Source organism: Meles meles, chromosome 2 (assembly GCF_922984935.1).
Source record: "Meles meles chromosome 2, mMelMel3.1 paternal haplotype, whole genome shotgun sequence".
Taxonomy (NCBI): Eukaryota; Metazoa; Chordata; class Mammalia; order Carnivora; family Mustelidae; genus Meles; species Meles meles.
Window position 1 is genome coordinate 189584588 of NC_060067.1, and position 25198 is coordinate 189609785.

The 25198-nt window shown below is 36.9% G+C and overlaps 1 protein-coding gene across 1 annotated transcript in view; it reads left to right on the plus strand.

Moving 5' to 3' along the window:
- SGCZ (sarcoglycan zeta) overlaps positions 1 to 25198 on the plus strand; it is a 1157176-nt gene that overhangs the window by 637337 nt on the left and 494641 nt on the right. The window contains exon 2 of the mRNA XM_045998548.1: positions 18653 to 18847. Coding sequence (XP_045854504.1) covers positions 18653 to 18847 — 195 coding nt within the window. The remainder of the gene's footprint in view (positions 1 to 18652; positions 18848 to 25198) is intronic.

A 25198-nucleotide genomic window follows, 5' to 3' on the forward strand; every position in this document is an offset into this window, starting at 1 on the left:
TTTCAGGCTTCTTTTTATGTCCCTCCTTCATGTCATCAGATACTGAACTGGTCTACATTTCCTCTCTGCCTCCTACAAAAGTGGGCCTTACCTTTTGTTTTACTTTTTAAAACCTAAAAAATTCAGAGAGTTGAAGCCCAGTTATTGGCTCAGCTGCTTTATCTTTATTTAGGTAGTCAACATTTAGTTATGCTGGAAAAAAAAAAAAAAACTTGGTTAGATTATACTGATCTTTAAAATGTCATCTGTGTTTGATTCATTTAAAGCAGAACATTCTAAAACAAAACGTGTTTTTAATGACTCTGTTCTTTACCTTATCTCCAAAAGTGAGAAAACCCTAAGCAGAACACATTTCCTAGGAGTTTATTACAAATTAGAAAATCAAAACAGATTTGACTATACTATATATATTTTAATCTGATTAAAAGTAACTAAAGTTGTCAAAGTGGAATAAAAAAGACTTCCAAAAGAGTATTTTGAAATTTGTTTGCAAGGTTTTTCATAAACAGTGGTGCTTTCCAATCCATCATCAGGGCCATGGAAGCCATACTTTATCTTCCTTGTTCTCGTTAAGTTTTTCTACTTGCTATTAAAATACAAGCCAATAACCCTTAGTCTTTCTCTGATTCTCTTTCTTCCTATTCTTTAAACCTGTTTTCCTATTGATCCTTATTGATTTTAAATACTGTGGTCTCTCCACCTGCCCAGTTAAACTTCCCCAGCTGTGTTTCTGGCAAATTTGTTTGTCTTTAAAGATTTTCCTTTTGCTCCTGCTGTGTATGTGTAGCGGTGCTTGCCAGCAGGCCTCTCATACTTGCAATCTTAGGGTAAATGGTGCTCATGACTGTCTATGTTGTTTTCTTTCTATGTTGATATACCTGAGTAGGCAAAAGGCTTCTCAGCTTCCTTCACAGTTGCTCTAATGGATAGATTTTATTTTTATTATTATTATTTTATTATTATTAATATCACATGAGGGGATCTAATAATTGAGTTACTTTGATGTTAGGAACCTCAGTCTAAGTCTATGCCTAAATAAATGCCCAAAACTGTGATTGACTTTGCATCCAATTAAATACTGAGGATGTATTTCCTATATAAAAGCACATGATTTTAGGCTGCATAAAGGATGTAAAATAAGCTAAGGAAGACCATTGGGTCACTGAGAAATATCCCTGTCAATGTCTACATTTTTATAGAACTTTTATTCATCTGGGGATGTGTTTCTCTCTTAATGACTGTTCAGGTTCCTTTTTTTCTGTCAGGGTTGGCTAGAATCCTCTCCTATTTCCTATCTCAAGAGGCAGCCCATTTGACTCAGATAGCTTTCATCATTCTTGAAATTCAGTTGCTAGGCTGCTTCTTTTCCAGGTTGTAAAAACGGACTACCACATTTTCCACAAACCAACTGGAAAAAAAAAAATCCTTTCCAAAGGGACATTTTTTCTCAAGTAGCAAATTTTAACTATCACCATATTGGAATATGCCTTTGAGAATTAAGTGTCATAGGTAGGGAGAAGTTTAAATTGCCATGGTAAGTGGACTTTACTGTATTGTTTTCAATCTCTCTCAACATTAGTAGCTGTTTAGAGACTCATTTTCTGGGAATAGGAAATAAAATGCCTTTCTGCTTTGTCAAGTTCACACCATATAATCTGAACCCTTCAAACATTTTGTTTTTAAAATGAGATTCCAATCATGTCTTTTGAAATTAATTCTAATATAAATACTCATATAGCTCTTGAGTAGGTGACTACTAGTAAGAGGTAGAAAACAAAGTTTCAAAATGAGTATTTTTACCATTTAAAATGAAAAGGACACTTCAACATCCTACTTTGATGGTCCCATATTGCTCTTATATAAGTCAATGTAATTTATTCATTTGAGAGCTCAGGAATCTGGGGCAGAGAAAGTCTAAGTGACTTGCCCTAGGATGCACAGAATGGAATGGCCAGGCTGGGATTGCAACTTGGCACATAAATTTGAGACTGTATTTAGTTGATTGTGTTCCATTCCTTGTCTGAACAAATAAGAGACAATTGTAGTGTTAAATCTAACATGATCAACACTTAAAGGAAAGTGACACCAACATGATTTACCACTTCTAGAAATAAGCTACTCCCATTGAGCAGGTTAAGAGGTTTGGGAACCAAGATTCAATTTTTATGGTTACAAGGCTATTGCATATTGGTACTTGAGTATATTAATACTAGCTCCAGAATCAGAAATCAAAAGTAATTTTTCAAATTATCTAGCTTACTTTGTCAGAGATGTATCTTTTATGTTCCCATTTCCCATAACAGGGGACCTAGGGAATAGGTCTGAGCTGAAATTAAATGCTCAATTTATATTCTGATTTTAAGGAATCAAATTAGTGAGGGAAATCAATAAATAATTTGCTATTTCCTTCCAGTCTTTGTGCTTACATCTCTGCATTATATCCAGTGTTTATGTATTATAAAATCATTACATATGATATTTTTAAAAAAACAGTCATATCAGATATATCACTTCCAATATAAAATTGGGTTCTCTTTATAGCTGTATCATCAGGTTGACAATTTAATGGCAAAATCTAAACTGGAGATAAGAAGTGCTCAGTCTTGAACTAACTTTCTAATGTCCTCAAGCACTTGTGCAATGTTTGATGGGCCTTTTTCTATATTTGGTAAAACTCAGATTTTAAAGAGCCATGTCCCACAACTCACCTCCACGTTTCTCAGTTCTTACTCCCATTTTTAAGTTGTTCAAACTCTCTCCCTTTAATGGTCATGAGGATACAAACATGGTAGAGTCACTCAGTCATCCTTTCTGACAATATTTCTCCCTTACAAGACATAAAATGGGGCATTCCATTAGTAGCTTTTATTTTTACCCTTAATTTAACCACCAATGATGGAAAACAATCACCTTATGCATTGTACTCTCGTTAGCATCTTCTTTTCTTCCTCTGTTCTCAAATATTAGCAGAGGTCAAATTTTCTTTAGCCTTCCCTGTCTATACAGAAAGATACCACGTCTAATTCTATTTATAGACGCCCTCCTATTTCCACTGCCAGTTTAGAAAATAAATGCTAAAACCTCACTTAAAGAGGGCAAAGACTATTGGGGTCAGCAAGGAGAGGATGGTTCTTCTACACACACACATATATTCTGGGTCCCACACATTGAAATCCAAGTGGAGCAAGTTTGTGGTCATGGAGCTTCTGAAAAAGTGTTCTGTGAAGGAAGGAAGTGAACCTTGGTGCCACATGTCTCCATGCCAGCTGCCTGCAGACTTGAACCACAGCACAGCTGCTTTCAGTTAAAAAAATAAAAAATATTGAAAAATTCCCAAGGTCTAATTCTATTCGCCCATGTATCTTTCATTTAACCTCCTAAAATCATGCTGCATATTTTATTCACATTATCAGGATTTTTTTTTAAGATTTTATTTATTTATTTGACAGACAGAAATCACAAGTAGGCAGAGAGGCAGGCAGAGAGAGGAGGGAGGCAGACTCCCTGCCGAGCAGAGAGCCCGATGTGGGGCTCAATCCCAGGACCCTGGGATCAGGACCTGAGCCGAAGGCAGAGGCTTTAACCCACTGAGCCACCCAGGTGCCCCACACATTATCAGGATTTTTGTAAGTATGTTTCTTTATAAAGAAAGTGCAAAGTCCAGATTTAAATAAGCCCTTTCCTGAATTACACGAAAATACAGGTAAATGCATTTACCTTAATTTGAATGCTGATAGCTGTCTTGATCCAAGAAGACTGAGGTGTTCTTTGGTATAAACTAAAAAAGACTAGCTGTTATAAATTGTTTGGTCCTAAAAATGCTTTCTAGACAAGAAATATAGCATGAAGGGACACCTGGGTGTCTCAGTCGCGTCTACCTTTGGCTCAGGTCATAATCCCAGGGTCCCTGGATTGAGGCCACATCCGACTGCCTGCTCAGCAGGGGAGTCTGCTGCTCCCTCTCCCTCTGCTGCTCCCCCTGTGTGCTCGCTCGCTCTCTCTCTCTGTCTCAAATAAATAAGTAAAAATTAAAAAAAAAGAAATATAACATGAAATTGAATGACAAAACTAAGATGAATAAGGTCTTAATTATTTTATTAAGTGGCCAGGAGGAGTGAGTCTGCACTACCTTGAAAATCAAAAGAATTGCAAAGCAAGTATTGTGAAGTAGGATGTTGAATTTATATTGCAAAAGTAGAGAGGACTAAGCCAGAATGACATTTCAGTGTGGTGATGTTTTCTCTCAGGAAATCATGATCTTCTCTCTCTCTTTTAGGAAATCTACTTTGCTGATCTCAGAAAATAAGTATCTCTGCACGTGTACATTTGTTTGATAGATTCCTTTAGAATCACAGTATCATTTAATGAACCAATTTTCTATTTTACTTACAGAATTTTCAGAATGCCTAGGGAAACAAAATATTTCAGAATTTTTAATACTTGAAAATGGATCAATATTTAACATTTTAGGCAAAGCTTGTAAAAAGTACAAATCTATGATAGTTTGCTTAATCTCTTAGAGTACATTGTTACTCTTCTTTGCTAGTACTACTACTGTCCTGTAACAGCTACTGAAAGGTTTTGTGATTTTGAAAAAACACCAATAACCAAAAAACATAAAATGCAGTCAAGAAATGGGCAGAAGACATGAACAGACATTTCTCTAAAGAAGATATATAAATGGCCAACAGACATGAAAAAATGCTCAACATAACTTGGCATCAGAGAAATACAAATCAAAACCGCAATGAGATAGCACCTCACAGCAGTAAAAATGGCTACAGGAAACAACAGATGCTGGCAAGGATGTGGATAAGGGGGGAACCCTCTTACACTGCTGGTGGGAATGCAAGCTGGTGTAGCCACCCTGGAAAACAGTGTGGAGGTTCCTCAAAAAGTTGAAAATAGAGCTACCCTATGACCCAGCAATTGCACTACTAGCTATTTACCTAAAGGATACAAATGTAGTGATCTGAAGGGGCACCTGCACCTCAATGTTTATAGCAGCAATGTCCACAATAGCCAAAATGTGGGAAAAGCCCAGATGTCTGCCCAGATGTCCACTGACAGATGAATGGCTAAAGGAGATCTTGTGTGTGTGTGTGTGTGTGTGTGTGTGTCTGCGCGCATGCTTGCGCATTTGTGTGTATGTGATGGAATATTACTCAGCCATCAAAAATAATGAAATCTTGACATTTGCAATGACATGGAGGGAACTAGAGGGTGTTACACTAAGTGAATTAAGTCAGAAAAAAACAAATATATTGTTTCACTTGTATGTGGAATTTAAAAAACAAAAACAAAACTGAAGAACATAGGGGAGGGGAAGGAAAAATAAAATAAGATGGACACTTATATGGAGACAAACCATAAGAGACTCTTGATCATTGGAAACTGAGGGTTGCTGGAGGAGAGGTGGGGGGTGGGGTAACTGGGTGATGGTCATTATGGGGGGCACTTGATGGAATGAGCAGTGGGTGTGCTATACAACTGATGAATCACTAAGTTCTACCTTTGAAACCAATATTACACTATACATTAATTAAATGGAATTTAAATACAATTTTATTTTAAAAATGAAAAAAAAAAACAATCTGTGAGATTTAAGAAAAAATGAAGTTTTTTAAAAAGAAAACCCTACCCTGTCTTTTCGCACTTTGGATACTCCATTTTGTGATGAGAAAGGTATATAAATTAAGCTCATCTTTAAGAAAACAACATTGTGGGCACCTGGGTGGCTCAGTTGGTGAAATGTCTGCCTTTGGCTCGGGTCATGATCCCAAAGTCCTGGGAGTCCTGCATCAGGCTCCCTGCTCTGTGGGAAGCCTGCTTCTCCCTCTGCCTCTGCCTCTCTCTTCTTTGTCTCTCATGAATAAATAAATAAAATCTTTAAAAAAAAAAGAAAGAAAACACCATTGAATTTCTTGAAGTGATAAAAATAGTGCAATTAGGGGCCCCTGGGTGTCTCAATGAGTTAAAGCCTTTGCCTTCGACTCAGGTCATGATCCCCGCGTCCTGGGATTGAGCCCCACATCAGGCTCTTTGCTCAGCAGGGAGATTGTTTCACTTCCTCTCTTTCTGCCTGCCTCTCTGCCTCCTTGTGATCTCTGTCTGTCAAATAAATAAATAAAATCTTAAAAAAATAGTGCAATTAAATAACAAATTTTTTATGTGTTCTAGACAGCCTTTTCTCTGACCCTTTTGTTATCCTATTTGCTTTACAAAGTTGTTAGTGGCATTTGATATATGTAGAGAATTTCTGTTGCTTTACCAAAAAATCTTATTGCTCCAAAGACCATTTTCTTTGTAATTTGTATTCATTTTATTTTAGAGATTTAACTAAGTTCTCATTTCTTTTCTAAAACACATTAATTTCACCTTCATGTCTAAGTAGAATTAGTAGAAATGGAATATTTGAGAAAGAACTTTGCTTTGATGTGAGATGAAAGGCAATGCATGATCTAAATAGTCCCAGCTTTTGTGCCTTTTCACAGAGGAGCTACACAAGGCAGAGTCTTCTACCTGCCAATCAGGCATAACCAGGCTTCTGCTCTCTCATGCCCTTCTTCTACAACCATGTGCTTCCTTTTCTTATGCATTCCTCATTGTTCCTTTCAATGGTGGTTGTCCTTAGATTCCTTTTATCTTCTTCTTCTAATATATTTTCTGCTTTGTAATCATAACTGCTATTAGGACTACAAGATCTCCACCAAATCCTCAGGTAAAGTAAATTCCCATGGCATACGGTCATCTGTTGTAACATATTACACAGTAGTTAATATGTTGTATATCACCCCTTGAAACAGGAATCTCATTCAAGACTAAGGATTGAGGCTAGTATCAAGGAAACATGAGATATTTACCTTATGACATTTAACAAACAGGTAATTCTTTATATCATGAAAGAATGTGCTCTTTATCATCTAGTATTATTAGCACTTCTAATTCATATAGAATTCTGATTTAACATATGCAGGGATTTTTATTATATGGAGCATAATACTCTTCATAAAAAATTTGAAAGTTTAATAGTGCATTAAGATAATTTTTTGTTTGTTTGATTTTCTTTTATTTTTTTCAGTGTTTCAAAATTCATTGTTTATGCACCACACCCAGTATTCCATGCAATATGTGTCCTCCTTAACACCCACCACCAGACTTATCCAACCCCTCACTGTCCCCCTCCAAAACCCTCAGTTTGTATCAAGGTAATTTAAAGCTAAAGCTCTAAAATTAAGACAAATTGGGGAAAAGCCAAAAAAATTTTGGATATTTGCATTTATCCATATGCAGTTCCACATTTTATTTAGAAGAAGATTGGCTCAATAAACACTATAACTTATACTCTTAAGTTACATATTTTACATAACATATATGGGCATCCCTCAGAGATATGGCAGGTTCCATTCCAGATTGCCACAATAAAGCAAATATTTTGATAAAGTGAGTTAAGTAAAATTTTCAGTTTGCCAGTGCATGTAAAAGTTATTTTATATTATACTGTAGTCTATTAATTGTGCATTAACATGTCTAACAGAATAATGTGCCTACCTTAATTAAAAGTACTATTGCTCTAATATGCTAAACATCATCTGAGCTTACCATGAAATGTAATCTTTTTGCTAGTGAAGGATCATGCCTCAAAGTTGATGGCTGCTGACTGGTCATGATGGTGGTTACTGAAGGCGGGGTTGACACTTTCTTAAAATAAGACAACAGAGAAGTTTTTTTCATCCATTGACTCTTCCTTTTACAAGTGATTTCTCTGTAGTGTGGAGGACTATTTTTTAGCATTTTACCCACAGTAAACTTCCTTCAAAATTGAAGTCAGTCCTCACAAAGCCTGCTGCTGCTTTATCAACTAAATTATATAATATTCTAAATCCTTTGTTGTCATTGCAACAATCTTCAGTCTCTTCACCAGGAACAGCTTTCATCTCAAGTAACCATTTTCTTTGTTCATCCATAAGAAACAACCCCTCATCCATTCATGTTTGATCATGAGATTGTAGCAATTCAGTCCCATCTTTAGGCTCCACTTCTCATTCTCGTTCCCTTACTATTTCCACAACTGCAGCTACTCCCTCCATTGAACTCATGAACCCCCCAAACACATGAGGGTTAAATCAGTTTCTTCTGGGACACCTGGGTGGCTCAGTTGGTTAAGTGGCTGCCTTCGGCTCAGGTCACGATCCCACCGTCCCGGGATCGAGTCCCACATCAGGCTCCTTGCTCGGCAGGGAGCCTGCTTCTCCTCTTCTACCTCTGCCTACCACTCTGTCTGCTAGTGCTCTCTCTCGCGCGCGCTCTCTCTCTCTCTCTTTCTCTCTCTCTAACAAATAAATAAATTAAAAAAAAATCAACTTCTTCCAAGCTCCTGTTCATATGGATACTGTGACTTCTTTCCGTGAATCATGAATGTTCTTAATGGCATTTAGAATGGTGAATCCTTTCTGGGTTTTCAATTTATTTTGCCCAGCTCCGTCAAGAGAATCACTGTCTATAACACCTAGCCTTATGAAATGTATTTCTTAAATAATATGACTTAGAAGTCAAATTACTCATTTATTCATGGGCTGAAGAATGGATGTTGTGTTAACAGGCATGAAAACAACTTTAATCTGGCTGTACATCATCAGAGCATTTGAATGACAAAGTGCATTGGCAATGAGCAGTAATATTTTGAAAATAATCTTTTTGTGAGCAGTGGATCTCAACAATGGACTTAAAATAGTCACTAAATCATGTTGTACATATATATGCCATCTCCAGGCTTTGTTGCTCCATTTACAGAGTATATGCAGAGTAGATTCAGCATAATTCTTTAGGGCTCTAGGATTTTTGGAATTGATAAATGAGCATTGGCTTCAACTTAAAGTCACCAGCTGCATTAGCCCCTAAAAAGAGAGTCAATCTCCCTTGAAGCTTTGAAGCCAGACTTTGACTTCCCTCTAGATTTGAAAATCCTAAGTAGTGTCTTTTTCCAACAGAAGGCTCTTTCATCTACATTGAAAATCTGTTGCTGAGTGTAGCCACCTTCATGAGTTACCATGGTTAGGTCTTCCAGATAACTTGCTACAGCTTCTACATAAGCACTTGCTGCTTTGCCTTGCACTTTTATGTTTTGGAAATGGCTTTTTATTTAAACCTCATGACCCACCCTTGCTAGCTTCCAGCTTTTTTTTTTTTAATATTATATAATATTTATTGAGCTCCTATCATATAGAAGATGTTAAACTGAGGACCTTACATAAGTAATCTAATTTAGCATTCACAAAATTAAATAATGCTATATCCTATAATCTCAGTATACAACTAAACAAAAGACTGGAAGATTGAAGAAATTATTTAACATACTTAAATGGTGAATAACAGTAGTGGGGCTGTTTTCACATCAGACTGTCTGACATTGTATTCTTTTTTTTAAGTAATTTTTAAAAAATTTTTATTTATTTTTTATTTTTTTATAAACATATAATGTATTTTTTAAATCTTACTATTTTTATTTCTTATTTTTTTATAAACATATAATGTATTTTTATCCCCAGGGGTACAAGTCTATGAATTGCCAGGTTTACACACTTCACAGCACTCACCATTGCACATACCCTCCCCAATGTCCGTAACCCCATTCCCCCTCTCCCAACCCCCTCTTCCCCCAGCAACCCTCAGTTTGTTTTGTGAGATTAAGAGTCACTTATGGTTTGTCTCCCTCCCAGTCCCATCTTGTTTCATTTATTCTTCTGCTTCAAGCTTTTCTTCTGCACTTCTACTCGCCTCCAGAGAATTAAAGAAAGTTAGGGCCTTCCTCTGGATTAGGCTTTGGCTTAAGGGGATGTTGTGGCTGCTCTGACTTTTTTATCCAGACCACTAAGACTTTCTCCATATCAACAATAAAGCTGTTTTGCTTTCTTAACCTTCGTCTGTTTACTGGAATAGCACTTTTAATTTTCTTCAAGAACTGTTTCTTTGCATTCACATCTTGGCTAACTGTTGGACCCAAGAAGATGGGCCTTCCTTACCAAGCTTAGTCATTTCTAGCTTTTGATTTAAAGTGAAATATGCACCTCTTCCTTTTATTTGAATATTTAGTGCCCATTTGTTGGTTAAGTTTTTTTATTTAAGTTCCTGTTAACATAGAGTGTAATACTAGTTTCAGGTGTACAATAAATATAGTAATTTAACAATTCCATGCAGTACCCGATGCTCATCCCTGCAAGTCACTGCAGGGTTTTTGATTGGCCTAATTTCAATATTGTTGTGTCTCAGGTAAAAGACAGGATGGAGGGCACCTGGGTGGCTCAGTGGGTTAAGCCGCTGCCTTCGGCTCAGGTCATGATCTCAGGGTCCTGGGATCGAGTCCCGCATCGGGCTCTCTGCTCAGCAGGGGGCCTGCTTCCCTCTCTCTCTCTCTGCCTGCCTCTCTGCCTACTTGTGATCTCTTTCTGTCAAGTAAATAAATAAAATCTTTAAAAAAAAAAAAGACAGGATGGAAAAGGAGAGAGAGGGAGAAGGGCCACGGTGTGGAACAGTCAAAACACACACAAATGTCAGTAAAGCCATCACCTTACATAATGTGGTTCATGGTGCCCCCCTCGCCAAAATTTTTTAGTAACATCAAAGATCACTGATCACAGATCACCATGAAAAATATAATGGAAAAATCTTGAAATGTTGTGAAAATTACTAAAATGTGACACAGAGATACAAAATGAACAAATGCCATTGGAAAAATGGCACTGATAGACTTGCTTGACTCAGGGTTGCCACAAATTTTCAATTTGTCAATAATGCAGTACCTGTAAAGCACAATACAATGAGATATGCCTGTATTTTATATTACTTGACAGATAATTTTTTTTTATTCTTTTCCATTTTATTTATTTTTTCAGCGTAACAGTATTCATTCTTTTTGCACAACACCCAGTGCTCCATGCAAAACGTGCCCTCCCCATTACCCACCACCTGTTCCCCCAACCTCCCACCCCTGACCCTTCAAAACCCTCAGGTTGTTTTTCAGAGTCCATAGTCTCTTATGGTTCGCCTCCCCTCCCCAATGTCCATAGCCCGCTCCCCCTCTCCCAATCCCACCTCCCCCCAGCAACCCCCAGTTTGTTTTGTGAGATTAAGAGTCATTTATGGTTTGTCTCCCTCCCAATCCCATCTTGTTTCATTTATTCTTCTCCTATCCCCCTACCCCCCCATGTTGCTTCTCCATGTCCTCATATCAGGGAGATCATATGATAGTTGTCTTTCTCCGATTGACTTATTTCACTAAGCATGATACGCTCTAGTTCCATCCACGTCGTCGCAAATGGCAAGATTTCATTTCTTTTGATGGCTGCATAGTATTCCATTGTGTATATATACCACATCTTCTTGATCCATTCATCTGTTGATGGACATCTAGGTTCTTTCCATAGTCTGGCTATTGTAGACATTGCTGCTATAAACATTCGGGTACACGTGCCCCTTCGGATCACTATGTTTGTATCTTTACGGTAAATACCCAGTAGTGCAATTGCTGGGTCATAGGGTAGTTCTATTTTCAACATTTTGAGGAACCTCCATGCTTTTTTCCAGAGTGGTTGCACCAGCTTGCATTCCCACCAACAGTGGAGGAGGGTTCCCCTTTCTCCACATCCTCTCCAGCATCTGTCATTTCCTGACTTGTTAATTTTAGCCATTCTGACTGGTGTGAGGTGATATCTCATTGTGGTTTTGATTTGTATTTCCCTGATGCCGAGTGACGTGGAGCACTTTTTCATGTGTCTGTTGGCCATCTGGATGTCTTCTTTGCAGAAATGTCTGTTCATGTCCTCTGCCCATTTCTTGATTGGATTGTTTGTTCTTTGGGTGTTGAGTTTGCTAAGTTCCTTATAGATTTTGGATACTAGCCCTTTATCTGATATGTCGTTTGCAAATACCTTCTCCCATTCTATCAGTTGTCTTTTGGTTTTTTTGACTGTTTCCTTTGCTGTGCAAAAGCTTTTGATCTTGATGAAATCCCAACAGTTCATTTTTGCCCTTGCTTCCCTTGCCTTTGCCGTTGTTCCTAGGAAGATGTTGCTACGGCTGAGGTCGAAGAGGTTGCTGCCTGCATTCTCCTCAAGGATTTTGATGGATTCCTTTCTCACATTGAGGTCCTTCATCCATTTGGAGTCTATTTTCGGGTGTGGTGTAAGGAAGTGGTCCAATTTCATTTTTCTGCATGTGGCTGTCCACTTTTCCCAGCACCATTTATTGAAGAGGCTGTCTTTTTTCCATTGGACATTCTTTCCTGCTTTGTCGAAGATTAGTTGACCATAGAGTTGAGGGTCTATTTCTGGGCTCTCTATTCTGTTCCACTGATCTATGTGTCTGTTTTTGTGCCAGTACCATGCTGTCTTGATGATGACAGCTTTGTAATAGAGCTTGAAGTCCGGAATTGTGATGCCACCAACTTTGGCTTTCTTTTTCAATATTCCTTTGGCTATTTGAGGTCTTTTCTGGTTCCATATAAATTTGAGGATTATTTGTTCCATTTCTTTGAAAAAAATGGATGGGATTTTGATAGGGATTGCATTAAATGTGTAGATTGCTTTAGGTAGCATAGACATTTTCACAATATTTATTCTTCCAATCCAGGAGCATGGAACATTTTTCCATTTTTTTGTGTCTTCCTCAATTTCTTTCATGAGTACTTTATAATTTTCTGTGTATAGATTCTTAGCCTCTTTGGTTAGGTTTATTCCTAGGTATCTTATAGTTTTGGGTGCAATTGTAAATGGGATTGACTCCTTAATTTCTCTTTCTTCAGTCTTATTGTTGGTGTACAGAAATGCAACTGATTTCTGTGCATTGATTTTATATCCTGACACTTTACTGAATTCCTGTACAAGTTCTAGCAGTTTTGGAGTGGAGTCTTTTGGGTTTTCCACATATAGTATCATATCATCTGCGAAGAGTGATAGTTTGACTTCTTCTTTACCAATTTGGATGCCTTTAATTTCTTTTTGTTGTCTGCTTGCGGAGGCTAGGACTTCTAGTACTATGTTAAATAGCAGTGGTGATAATGGACATCCCTGCCGTGTTCCTGACCTTAGCGGAAAAGCTTTCAGTTTTTCTCCATTGAGAATGATATTTGCGGTGGGTTTTTCATAGATGGCTTTGATAATATTGAGGTATGTGCCCTCTATCCCTACACTTTGAAGAGTTTTGATCAGGAAGGGATGCTGTACTTTGTCAAATGCTTTTTCAGCATCGATTGAGAGTATCACATGGTTCTTGTTCTTTCTTTTATTAATGTGTTCTATCACATTGATTGATTTGCGGATGTTGAACCAACCCTGCAGCCCTGGAATAAATCCCACTTGATCGTGGTGAATAATCCTTTTAATGTACTGTTGAATCCTATTGGCTAGTATTTTGGCGAGAATTTTTGCGTCTGTGTTCATCAAGGATATTGGTCTGTAGTTCTCTTTTTTGGTGGGATCCTTGTCTGGTTTTGGGATCAAGGTGATGCTGGCCTCATAAAATGAGTTTGGAAGTTTTCCTTCCATTTCTATTTTTTGGAACAGTTTCAGGAGAATAGGAATTAGTTCTTCTTTAAATGTTTGGTAGAATTCCCCTGGGAAGCCGCCTGGCCCTGGGCTTTTGTTTGTTTGGAGATTTTTGATGACTGTTTCAATCTCCTTACTGGTTATGGGCCTGTTCAGGTTTTCTATTTCTTCCTGGTTCAGTTGTGGTAGTTTATATGTCTCTAGGAATGCATCCATTTCTTCCAGATTGTCCAATTTGTTGGCGTAGAGTTGCTCGTAGTATGTTCTTATAATTGTCTGTATTTCTTTGGTGTTAGTTGTGATCTCTCCTCTTTCATTCATGATTTTATTGATTTGGGTCCTTTCTCTTTTCTTTTTGATGAGTCTGGCCAGGGGTTTATCAATCTTATTGATTCTTTCAAAGAACCAGCTCCTAGTTTCATTGATTTTTTCTATTGTTTTTTTGGTTTCTATTTCATTGATTTCTGCTCTGATCTTTATGATTTCTCTTCTCCTGCTGGGTTTAGGGTTTCTTTCTTGTTCTTTCTCCAGCTCCTTTATGCGTAGGGTTAGGTTGTGTACTTGAGACCTTTCTTGTTTCTTGAGAAAGGCTTGTACCGCTATATATTTTCCTCTCAGGACTGCCTTGGCTGTCCCACAGATTTTGAACTGTTGTGTTTTCATTATCATTTGTTTCCATGAATTTTTTCAATTCTTCTTTAATTTCCTGGTTGACCCATTCATTCTTTAGAAGGATGCTGTTTAGTCTCCATGTATTTGGGTTCTTTCCAGCTTTCCTCTTGTGATTGAGTTCTAGCTTCAGAGCATTGTGGTCTGAATATCTGCAAAGAATTATCCCAATCTTTTAATTCCGGTTGAGACCTGATTTGTGACCCAGGATGTGATCTATTCTGGAGAAGGTTCCATGTGCACTAGAGAAGAATGTGTATTCTGTTGCTTTGGGATGAAATGTTCTGAATATATCTGTGATGTCCATCTGGTCCAGTGTGTCATTTAAGGCCTTTATTTCCTTGTTGATCTTTTGCTTGGATGATCTGTCCATTTCAGTGAGGGGAGTGTTAAAGTCCCCTACTATTATTGTATTATTATTGATGTGTTTCTTTGATTTTGTTATTAATTGGTTGATATAGTTGGCTGCTCCCACGTTAGGGGCATAGATATTTAAAATTGTTAGATCTTCTTGTTGGACAGACCCTTTGAGTAGGATATAGTGTCCTTCCTCATCTCTTATTATAGTCTTTGGCTTAAAATCTAATTGATCTGATATAAGGATTGCCACCCCAGCTTTCTTCTGATGCCCATTAGCATGGTAAATTGTTTTCCACCCCCTCACTTTCAATCTGGAGGTGTCTTCGCGTCTAAAATGAGTTTCTTGTAGGCAACATACTGATGGGTTTTGTTTTTTTATCCATTCTGATACCCTGTGTCTTTTGATTGGGGCATTTAGCCCATTAACATTCAGGGTAACTATTGAGAGATATGAATTTAGTGCCATTATTAGCCTGTAAGGTGACTGTTACTATATATTGTCTCTGTACCTTTCTGATCTACTACTTTTAGGCTCTCTCTTTGCTTAGAGGACCCCTTTCAATATTTCCTGTAGAGCTGGTTTGGTGTTTGCAAATTCTTTCAGTTTTTGTTTGTCCTGGAAGCTTTTTGTCTCTCCTTCTATTTTCAATGATAGCCTAGCTGGATAGAGTATTCTTGGCTGCATGTTTTTCTCGTTTAGTGCTCTGAATATATCATGCCAGCTCTTTCTGGCCTGCTAGGTCTCTGTGGATAAGTCTGCCGCCAATCTAATATTTTTACCATTGTATGTTACAGACTTCTTTTCTCGGGCTGCTTTCAGGATTTTCTCTTTGTCACTAAGACTTGTCAATTTTACTATTAGGTGACGGGGTGTGGACCTATTCTTGTTGACTTTGAGGGGGGTTCTCTGCATCTCCTGGATTTTAATGCTTGTTCCCTTTGCCATATTAGGGAAATTCTCTCCAATGATTCTCTCCAATAGACCTTCTGCTCCGCTCTCTGTTTCTTCTTCTTCTGGAATCCCAATTATTCTAATGTTGTTTCGTCTTATGGTGTCACTTATCTCTCGAATTCTCCCCTCATGGTCCAGTAGCTGTTTGTCCCTCTTTTGCTCGGCTTCCTTATTCTCTGTCATTTGGTCTTCTATATCACTAATTCTTTCTTCTGCCTCATTTATCCTAGCAGTGAGAGCCTCCATTTTTTATTGCACCTCATTAATAGCTTTTTTGATTTCAACTTGGTTAGATTTTAGTTCTTTAATTTCTCTAGAAAGGGCTTTAATATCTCCAGAGAGGGTTTCTCTAATATGTTCCATGCCTTTTTCGAGCCCGGCTAGAATGTTCAGAATCGTCATTCTGAACTCTTGATCTGACATATTACCAATGTCTGTGTTGATTAGGTCCCTAGCCTTTGGTACTGTCTCTTGTTCTTTTGTTTGTGGTGATTTTTTCCGCCTTGTCATTTTGTCCAGATAAGAGGATATGAAGGAGCAAATAAACTACTAAAAGGGTGGCAAAGACCCCAGAAAAATGCGCTGTAACCAAATCAGAAGAGACCCAAAATTGTGGGGGTGAGAAAGAGGATAAAAACAGGTTCTGAAAAAAAAAAGAAAAAAAAAAAAGAAAAAGAAAAAAATTTAAAAAATAAAACAGGGGCGCCTGGGTGGCTCAGTGGGTTGGGCCGCTGCCTTCGGCTCAGGTCATGATCTCGGGGTCCTGGGATCGAGTCCCACATCGGGCTCTCTGCTCAGCAGGGAGCCTGCTTCCCTCTCTCTCTCTCTCTGCCTGCCTCTCTATCTACTTGTGATCTCTCTCTGTCAAATAAATAAAAAATAAAATCTTTAAAAAAAAATAAGATAAAATAAAACAAATAAAAAAATATAAAAAAGAAAAAATATATATATTTAGATGAACTAGTCAAAAAGCGTTAAAAAAGAAAAGGGTAAAAGTTTTAAAAAATTTAGCAGAAGAAGAAAAAAGAAAAAAGAAAAAAAATTGAAAAAAGAAAAAAAAATTGAAAAAAGAAAAAAAAATTGACGTAGCCGCAAGACTAAAGAATCATGGGGAGAAAGCCATGAGTTCCGTGCTTTGCTTTCTCCTCCTCTGGAATTGCTCTGCTGTCTTAGGAATTGAACCTGCTTTCTCCTTGATAGATGAACTTCGTCCTGGCTGGATATTTTGTTGATCTTCTGGGGGAGGGGCCTGTTGTAGTGACTCTCAAGTGTCTTTGCCCGAGGAGGGATTGCACCGCCCTTACCGGCGGCCAGACTAAGTAATCTGCTTGGGTTCGCTTTTGGGAGCTTCTGTTCCCTGAACGCTTTCCGTAGAGTTCCGGAGGACGAGAATGAAAAAGGTGGCCTCCCAGTCTCCAGCCCAGAGGAGCCGAGAGCCTGGGGCCCCACTCCTCAGTGCGCCCCCAGAGAACAGCACCCAATCACTCCCGTATCCCCAGCCTCTAGCCGCGCTCCGAGCTCACCCAGCCCGCGACCAGTTCAAGGTAACCCCGAGCTGAGAGTTCAGTCCTCGGCTCTGTCTCTGCAGCCGGCTTCTCCGTTCTAATACCTGCGAGCTCTCGGACACTCTGACACCCCCGATCCTTCTGTGACCCTGCGGGGCCTGCGGCCACGCTGACCCCGCGTGGGCTTCACCCTGGTTTAGCCTCTGGAGCAATGTCCCTCAGTGGAACAGACTTTTAAAAGTCCTGATTTTGTGCTCCGTTCCTCTGCCGCTTGCCGGGAGCCGGCCTTTCCCCCCACGGTCTATCTTCCCGTCGTTTTAGATTCACTTCTCCGCCAGTCCTACCTTTCAGAAAGTGGTTGATTTTCTGTTTCTAGAGTTGCTGTTCTTCTTCTCTTCGCTCTCCCGTTGGATTTGTAGGTGTTTGCAATGTTTAGATAAGCTATCGAGCTGATCTCCTGCTACCTGATGTAGTCTCAGGCTGCTACTTCTCCGCCATCTTGACTCCTCTCCTTGACAGATAATTTTTAATTCTTCATGATGTTGCTATTATTTTGGTGTACTTATTCAGCATGGTTTCTGTTCTTGTATTGTTTAATTGACATGAACAATAAAAGAAATCTGATGAAATCTACAGAGAAAAAACTAAACTAAAAAAACTTATTGCCTTGTAGAAAATTATATTTTATAAAAATTAAAGTTTTTATTCTTCAGATAATAAATAAGTTACTCTAAAAAATTGAGTGCCTAGTACATATATCCTTTACTTTTCTTAACTGTACTTCTTGGTAGAATCTAGCAGAAAATAATGTATTTGCTTTTTGAAAGAATTAACTTAAAAACTAAATTTATATATTACCAAGGAATACCACCACCTCTTTACCAAAGCTATGTATATCAATATGTTATATAATATTATATAACAAAATAGTACAGTATAGTGTCTTTTTTTAAAAATCAAATTTATTTTGAGAACACATTGAAATACAACTAAAATAAATAACCAGCAAAGTTCTAAGTAAAAATATTAATTAAATAGCTATATCTATATAATTCTCACTAAAAGTATATTTTCTTCCCATAGGTTCTTTCAAATGCATTTACAATTTATTAAAACATATACCCTGAGCACTGATATCCTATATCTTTAGATAAAAGTACAGAAATGTCTTGTGATACATTTTGTCTCTGTCTACCCTAAAGAACAGGTGACATCTAGTCCAAGAGTAGCTGGGATGTGCATAGAATTTTAAGTCATAGATACCTGGGAGTAGAGATGAGTGTCTTCAGAGTCTCCTTGAAAAAAAAACAAAACAAAACAAAACAAAACAGAAAAAAAAAACTACTGTTAGAATTGGGTAAATGTTACTGAAAATAACATCTATCTTAGAAATATCAGAGTTAAACAGCACTAAAAAACAGCACTGATAATGTTATGTGAGGGGCTTTGTAAGATTTTAATCAAGTCTAATGTAATTTTAATTACATAGCAATAATTCTTTGAACACTCACTACCCATTATTAATAAATGTGTTGTATCTTTTGATTTTAAAAAATCATTGGTTTTAGTTTTGAATGCTTCTCTTCTTTCTTTTCTTTCTTTCTTTCTTTCTTTTTTTTTTCCAGATGACACGAGAACAATATATACTAGCAACACAGCAGAACAACCTGCCAAGGGCTGAGAATGCACAACTTTACCCAGTGGGGATTTATGGATGGCGAAAGAGGTGCTTATACTTCTTTGTCCTTCTGCTGTTGGTTACCATGATAGTTAACTTAGCCATGACAATATGGATATTGAAAGTGATGAATTTCACTGTGGTAAGTACCACCATGTGACTTCATATATCTACTGCTTTTGGTTCAAAGATGATACAGCGCTGTTATTTTTATTTTTTAATTGAAAGTTACTTAAGCTTTACAAGGATGTGTCTTGAAATTCCAAAGAATGTCATATATTATTTTAAGACTGTATTCAGTATGTGTTCATGACACACATATGATATTACTACCTGTCCTTTAGGTGTGGGAAATTGAGATCATGAGATAGTACAGGATACTGATTCATTAGCAAGTTAGACGACTTTTAACCTATAAGTATAAACTGTTGCTTGCTAAGCCTGGTAATCTAGAAAATGAGTCTATATTTTTAGAGATGATATTTTATGTTAAAATTAATATCAGATATCACAAGTACCTTTAAAATACTTTACATAGAGTATTTACTTCTCTCTATATACTTTCTATGTAACATACTGCATGATCAAATCTAAACCCTGGAATTTTTCATGGGCCACGTGGACCAATGTCTATAATTGTCACCAGATGGTGATTTCATTTTTTTGGAGCAGACGTGGTAAATACACCAGAAAATAAATCACTCTTTCATGAAAAGAAATAATTAATAACAAAATAATTATATATAGCTCATTGATGAATACTGCTTTAATTTATTGAATGTGTACAATAAACCTATGAGTCTGACTTATCTGGGAAACATTAGCTGCTTCAGCAAAGTTTAGTTTAGCTTACTTTGTATTTTTTGGCTAAATTCTTAAATTTCTCTCCTCCACCTTTAAAGCTTTCTGCCTTTGCTTAAATGCCTCAGATATCTTTACGTTCAAGCAGGTGTCTTACACTTGCTGACCAGACTGCTGTTATTCTTTAGAATTCTGCATCCTTAGGAGCAAGTGTAAAGCTGGCTGTTTAACTTCACTGATCTTTGTATATCGGGCTTCTTTTTTTTTTTTTTTTTTTAAACTCTGCTGTGTATTGATTTAGCAAGGGTAGTTTCTTCTGAGTTCACTAACATGTAATTCTAACTTGAAACATAATCTCAGAAAGGAAAATGAGCCCAGCATCTGTCCATTGTGTAGGGCACTGTGGTTGTGCAGAAGGACCCTGGGAGAGCAGGTGGCTTAACCTTCCTGAGAGGAAAAACTGTAACTGTGCAAATCATGATAGAAGAGCATATGCTCATGGAGAAAAATGAGCTGAGCAGGGGCTCCATTTCTCTGATACAGTGCAAATTTTGAAGGGTATTCATCAAAAAAGAAATGAAAGGCAAAGAAAAGTTGAGCAAAACTCAGTATGTTTCAGGATTAGAGAAAATAGCTGCATCCTAGTGGTGGATATGTGTTCAGGGTCAGTGATCAAGGTCTGTGAGCCTGTGTGGGGGTGGCTGGAAGTGGAGTTGGGTGCTACTAGGCAAATTATGGCTTTAAGCCATGCTCTGGTAATGCATCTGAACCATTCTTTATCCTGAGTTGGCTCAGTGCTTCCCCCGTACCCAAGACTACTTTGACACAGATGACACTAATTCTACTCCTAGTCTTTTAGTTCTAAGCTCTGCTTCTACCTTCTCTTACTGATGTCTGGGCTTCATTAATGATTCATTTACCATATATTAGGGGCTGAAGATTCTTTTATATGGTTTTGGCTATCAGCCATATTAGCAGTTGCTGATAGCAACTTTTTCAGCCTCATTTTTCTTAACAAAACAAACAAAAATCACTCCAAATCTCCAAGATTTGAAATTTCAAGCATTTGATTACCCGTAACAAAGAGCTTCTTTCTAAAGCTCATGGAAGTTGTGATCAACTGTCTCACTTCAGGAGCCTTGATTCTATCCAGTGAGTAGGCCATGGAAATGTTCAGATTCAAGTCCTGTAAGTTTCTCAAGCATATTTAAATTAATTAAGAAGATAAACTTAAATGCATAATTACATGGCTGCATGCATCAGGCTCCCAGTACCTTGCTTCATGCTGAGGTCAAGGCTGGATAAGCCATTCAAGGGAAATAATTGAAACAATCACCTTTGTCCTCAGGATCCATGCAGGCCTCAGGGTTTCTGTCACCTATGGAGCTATCTAATTTGAACCTCAGCTGGCCAAAATGTAAATGTCAACATATTCCTGGGGATAATGAAAAGGAGTTTATTTCCATGGGAGTTTTTGGTGTTTATTTATTTCTTTAATTTTGAACATACCTTTCTTTCTGTAAATCACATTGTTACTTTTTAATAATCAAAAAATAGAAGTTTATTCTTTAGTCATGTAAGCTATTTGTATGTAAGTGAAATAAATGGAAAGAGAAAGTAATTATTGTGTCAGGATTATCTTTGAAACGTCATGAACTCTCTGTTTCAATGCACTAATTCATAATTATTCAGAGAAATTCTGAATTGCTTAAATAGTTACTGAGTTTAGCAGCTATGAATACTACACACCAGATTAAGTTGTATGAATTTGGAAAGAGTAAAATAATTTGTAATCCTCTTACATGAGAGCAGTAGGAAAATCAATTTTATGTTTTCACTGGTGCATTATGATTGCATCTATCTCTGGAGCGAATACGAGAAAGCATTCGCCATACTATCATAAGAAGTAGTAAATGATGTATAAATTGTTTGGGGAGCATTACTGATTTACACAAAATGTATTTCTCTTTCATTATAATGGTTTCCCTCCAGTCCTTGGAAATATGTGACTGTTAACATCTTTTATTTCAGCAAACTGGCAACGTTATTGTTATCAAACTATTGTGCTTTTTAGCACAGCAAGGGTAACTGCCACCCTGTTTTATGATGCTTCTTGAAGTCCATCATTATGACTAGTATTATACATGATCTGTGTGGTTGATATGACCTTATTCTGCTTTTTATTTTGTGAAAATAAAAATCACACAGCTATTGAGATGCCCAGGTGCAGAGAATCAAGAAAAAGGAAATTAGTTTATACTACAGGGTGAAAGGTTTAGAACAGATATACACCACAATTTCCTGTTTATGAGAGCTGGAATGAGCTGAAGAAAGAGATTGTGAAACTTCATTCTCTTAGGATCAGTATAACCCAGTTACGTGTTTGTGTTGGTGGTGGTGATGGTTGTTGGTTGGCATAATAGCTGTGTGGTTCAATATAAATGGCTAAGTCGAGCAGATCTGTCGAATCTAGGCATTCTGCTATGGTGATATTTCTTTCTTGGGTCAAGTGCTCATCCTAAGTAAGTTAGTTCTATATTTGAAAGTTGAAAATTACTATAATAATAAAGTATTCATTTTAATCACAAGAGTACCAAGTAAATGTTGGTAGCATCAACTGCAAGTTCATTTGATTAGCTATGTTAACTAGCCAGCAAAAGAATGATGAAAAATAAACGCCATTTATTAAGCAAAGAGCAAGAGCAAAGTCATGAATGTTGAGACTGAGAAGTCATAAATATCCAGATATGGGTATTAATTGAAACAATCAATCAATTGAACAAATTGGAAAACAAAATTCTTAGAGATGTGTATGATGATGAGATGAATGTTGGCTGAAAGGAAATCTCACAGGAAGTGGATCATGATAGTGTTTTAGGAATAAAAAGAAAATGGGAAATTTTTTGTTTAGCCATCCACATAGTATTAGAAGTCACTCTATGACATTCTCTCCATTTGGTCACTTAGCATTTGCTGAAATCCTCCTTTACATAAGCAAACCATCCCACTAAGTCAATTGTATTTCTCTTTAACATCTTGCTATATTGTTGCAGTCTCTCTGTATATAACCCCAATCATGGGATGCATTCTTTGAAACTGACATGAATTTATTATTTTATCAAGACTGCAGTTGTTCTAATATACACATACACATATATATAAACATACATACACAAATATACATGTGCATATATACATATACAAATATGCATATTATGTATACATACATACACTTACACACATTTTCACATCAAATAAATATATTCTATGTAGATAAGTAGTCTATATCTCCATTACTCTTATGTAGCCACTTTGCTTCTTTAGCTGCCATTTGCCTTTCTTCGTTTCAGATACTATCTATATTACATTGTTATCATTATATGTTTACAAGACTATCAACCTTTTTAAAATATCTTTCTATTTATTACTGTTGGCCAGAGAGCCATTGATATCTTTTATCATATTTTCTTTTATTTTAGTGTACCTTTCTAAAGCTAAGAGAGAGTACATGTATCACAGTGTTCAGTTTTCTGTTTTCTAATGTTTTTAATGCTACAAATTTTAAAAGATAATTTTGGGGGAATATAAAATAACATACAATTGCTAAGTCTTCAGTCTTGTGCTCTAATACCTTGGTAAATGAAGTATCACATATTCCCATCTCACTCGTGTGATTATTATTTTTTCTTTATCTTCATCATTAACTCAGTGGTATATATTCCATAGCCATTATCAGTTTACCTAAGATGGCTAAAGTGCATTTGCAGTATGCTGTTACTTGTCAGTGTGCCCATCACCAAACTTGTTACTCCAGTTTTCTTCATTTCACTCTTTAATGGGACCATTAGGTCAGAATAAACTTTTCCATGTCTATATATTTAGCCAGTTCTTATATTTATCAAAGTTGTGTTCCCATACCGAATGCATTATATTTGTTTTTCAAATCTATGGACATATAGAGGATATATGGGAAGCTTAAATATGAGATAACTGTGTTTTATTGATTACTCACTACTTTTTTCTTCTCAGCATGTTCATCACAGATTGTTTCTCTTTATATGATATTGTTTATTGTTTGGTTTTCTTCCCCACAGATAGAATATAAACTCTACAGGGCTCAGAGCTTTTGACTCTTTTCCATTGCTGTATCCCCAAGGCAGAGGACAGTTCCTGACAGATAATTAGCTCTTAATGTGTATTTTTGAAATAAATATCCATCTTTAATATATCTGCATTGAAATCTAGTTAAACTCTTCATTTCATTAGGATTTGTGGCTTTCCAAAGGCTGGCCTTGAGCTGGGAAGAATTGATAAAAAGAGTACCTATTATCCTGTCTATTTAAGGTCTCATAAGCACATGATAGGTTTCCATAAACTCTGCAGTTTATGTACCTTTTCTACATTGAAAAAGTAGTTTTGTGTTCTGCATACCAAGTTTAATAATTCCCAGCAGCCCCTGTATTTAAGCCCTAACACATTTTAGGGAGGAATGAATGCCCAGTCTTGATTACCCATATCAGTAAGTAAAGACAATGGCCATTATTAACACTTTAGTTTATTATGAAATATTTTATCCTACAAAAGGATATGCCTAAATATACATTTGAATCAGTAATAAGAATAACAGTAATCCATAAAATGAGCACCCGTTTCACCATCACCCAGCTGGAAAAATAAATTCCTAACTCTATCTAGAAAGAGTTATAATCCTAAATATTTTTCTTGCTTTTATTTAGTGTCATGTGTATATATGTGTGTATAAACCTCAAACAGTAGAGTGTTTTAGCTCAACAATATGTTTGTGAGATTTATCTCTGTTAATGTAACTGCAGTGTATTTACTGCTGTAAATTTCATTGAATGAATATACCTTATTTATTTAATTTGTAAATCCTCCTTTTGAGTTTTCAATGTGTTGGGTTATTGTTTAATTTGCTCTCACAAACAACAATCCTATGAATATTCTCGTATAATGATAATTACAGTTGCTCTTATACAAGAGTTTCTTTAGGTTCTAGAATCCAGAGTGTATGACTGTGAATATTGACTTTTAATATAATTTTTCCCCAAAGTGATTGGCTCAATGTATATTATCTCCAGCAACTTGTAAAGATTTCTTATGTTCACCTTACCTCTTAACAGAGAATTTCCAACTAAACTAAATTGCTACTTCATAAGCCACAAATCTGACACCCAGCTATCTAATGAAGATCCTTCTTACTTATCGGTTTATTTAAGTGTCCCTTTCTGACAGATTTATTCCTGTATCTATTTTTATTCATATATCTTATCTCTGCAATTGTACTTACTATGTTGGATTATAATTATGGTTCATCTAGACGTAGATTCTTCTCTTCCACCAATTTTCCCCCAGTCCTGGTACAGACAGGCTGGATCCAAGAACCCAGGGGAGGGTCCCACAGGCCCAGCCAAGAGGGTCCTCGGCTTCATGCAGAATAGAAGTTAAATGTGAGCTGGAGAATGTGAAAACAGTTTATTAAATAGCATGAGTGACAGGTAGAGAAAAGCATATGGAGCGTCTGGGAGACTGGAAGGAGAGAAGAGCAAGTTTCGCTACTGCTTGGGTTTGGGGATTTATATTAGGAAAGGGTCTAGGGTACTGGTTCCTCTACAGATGCACAATAGGTTCCAATAAAACACAAGTGTCAGGGGGCACCTGGGTGGCTCAGTGG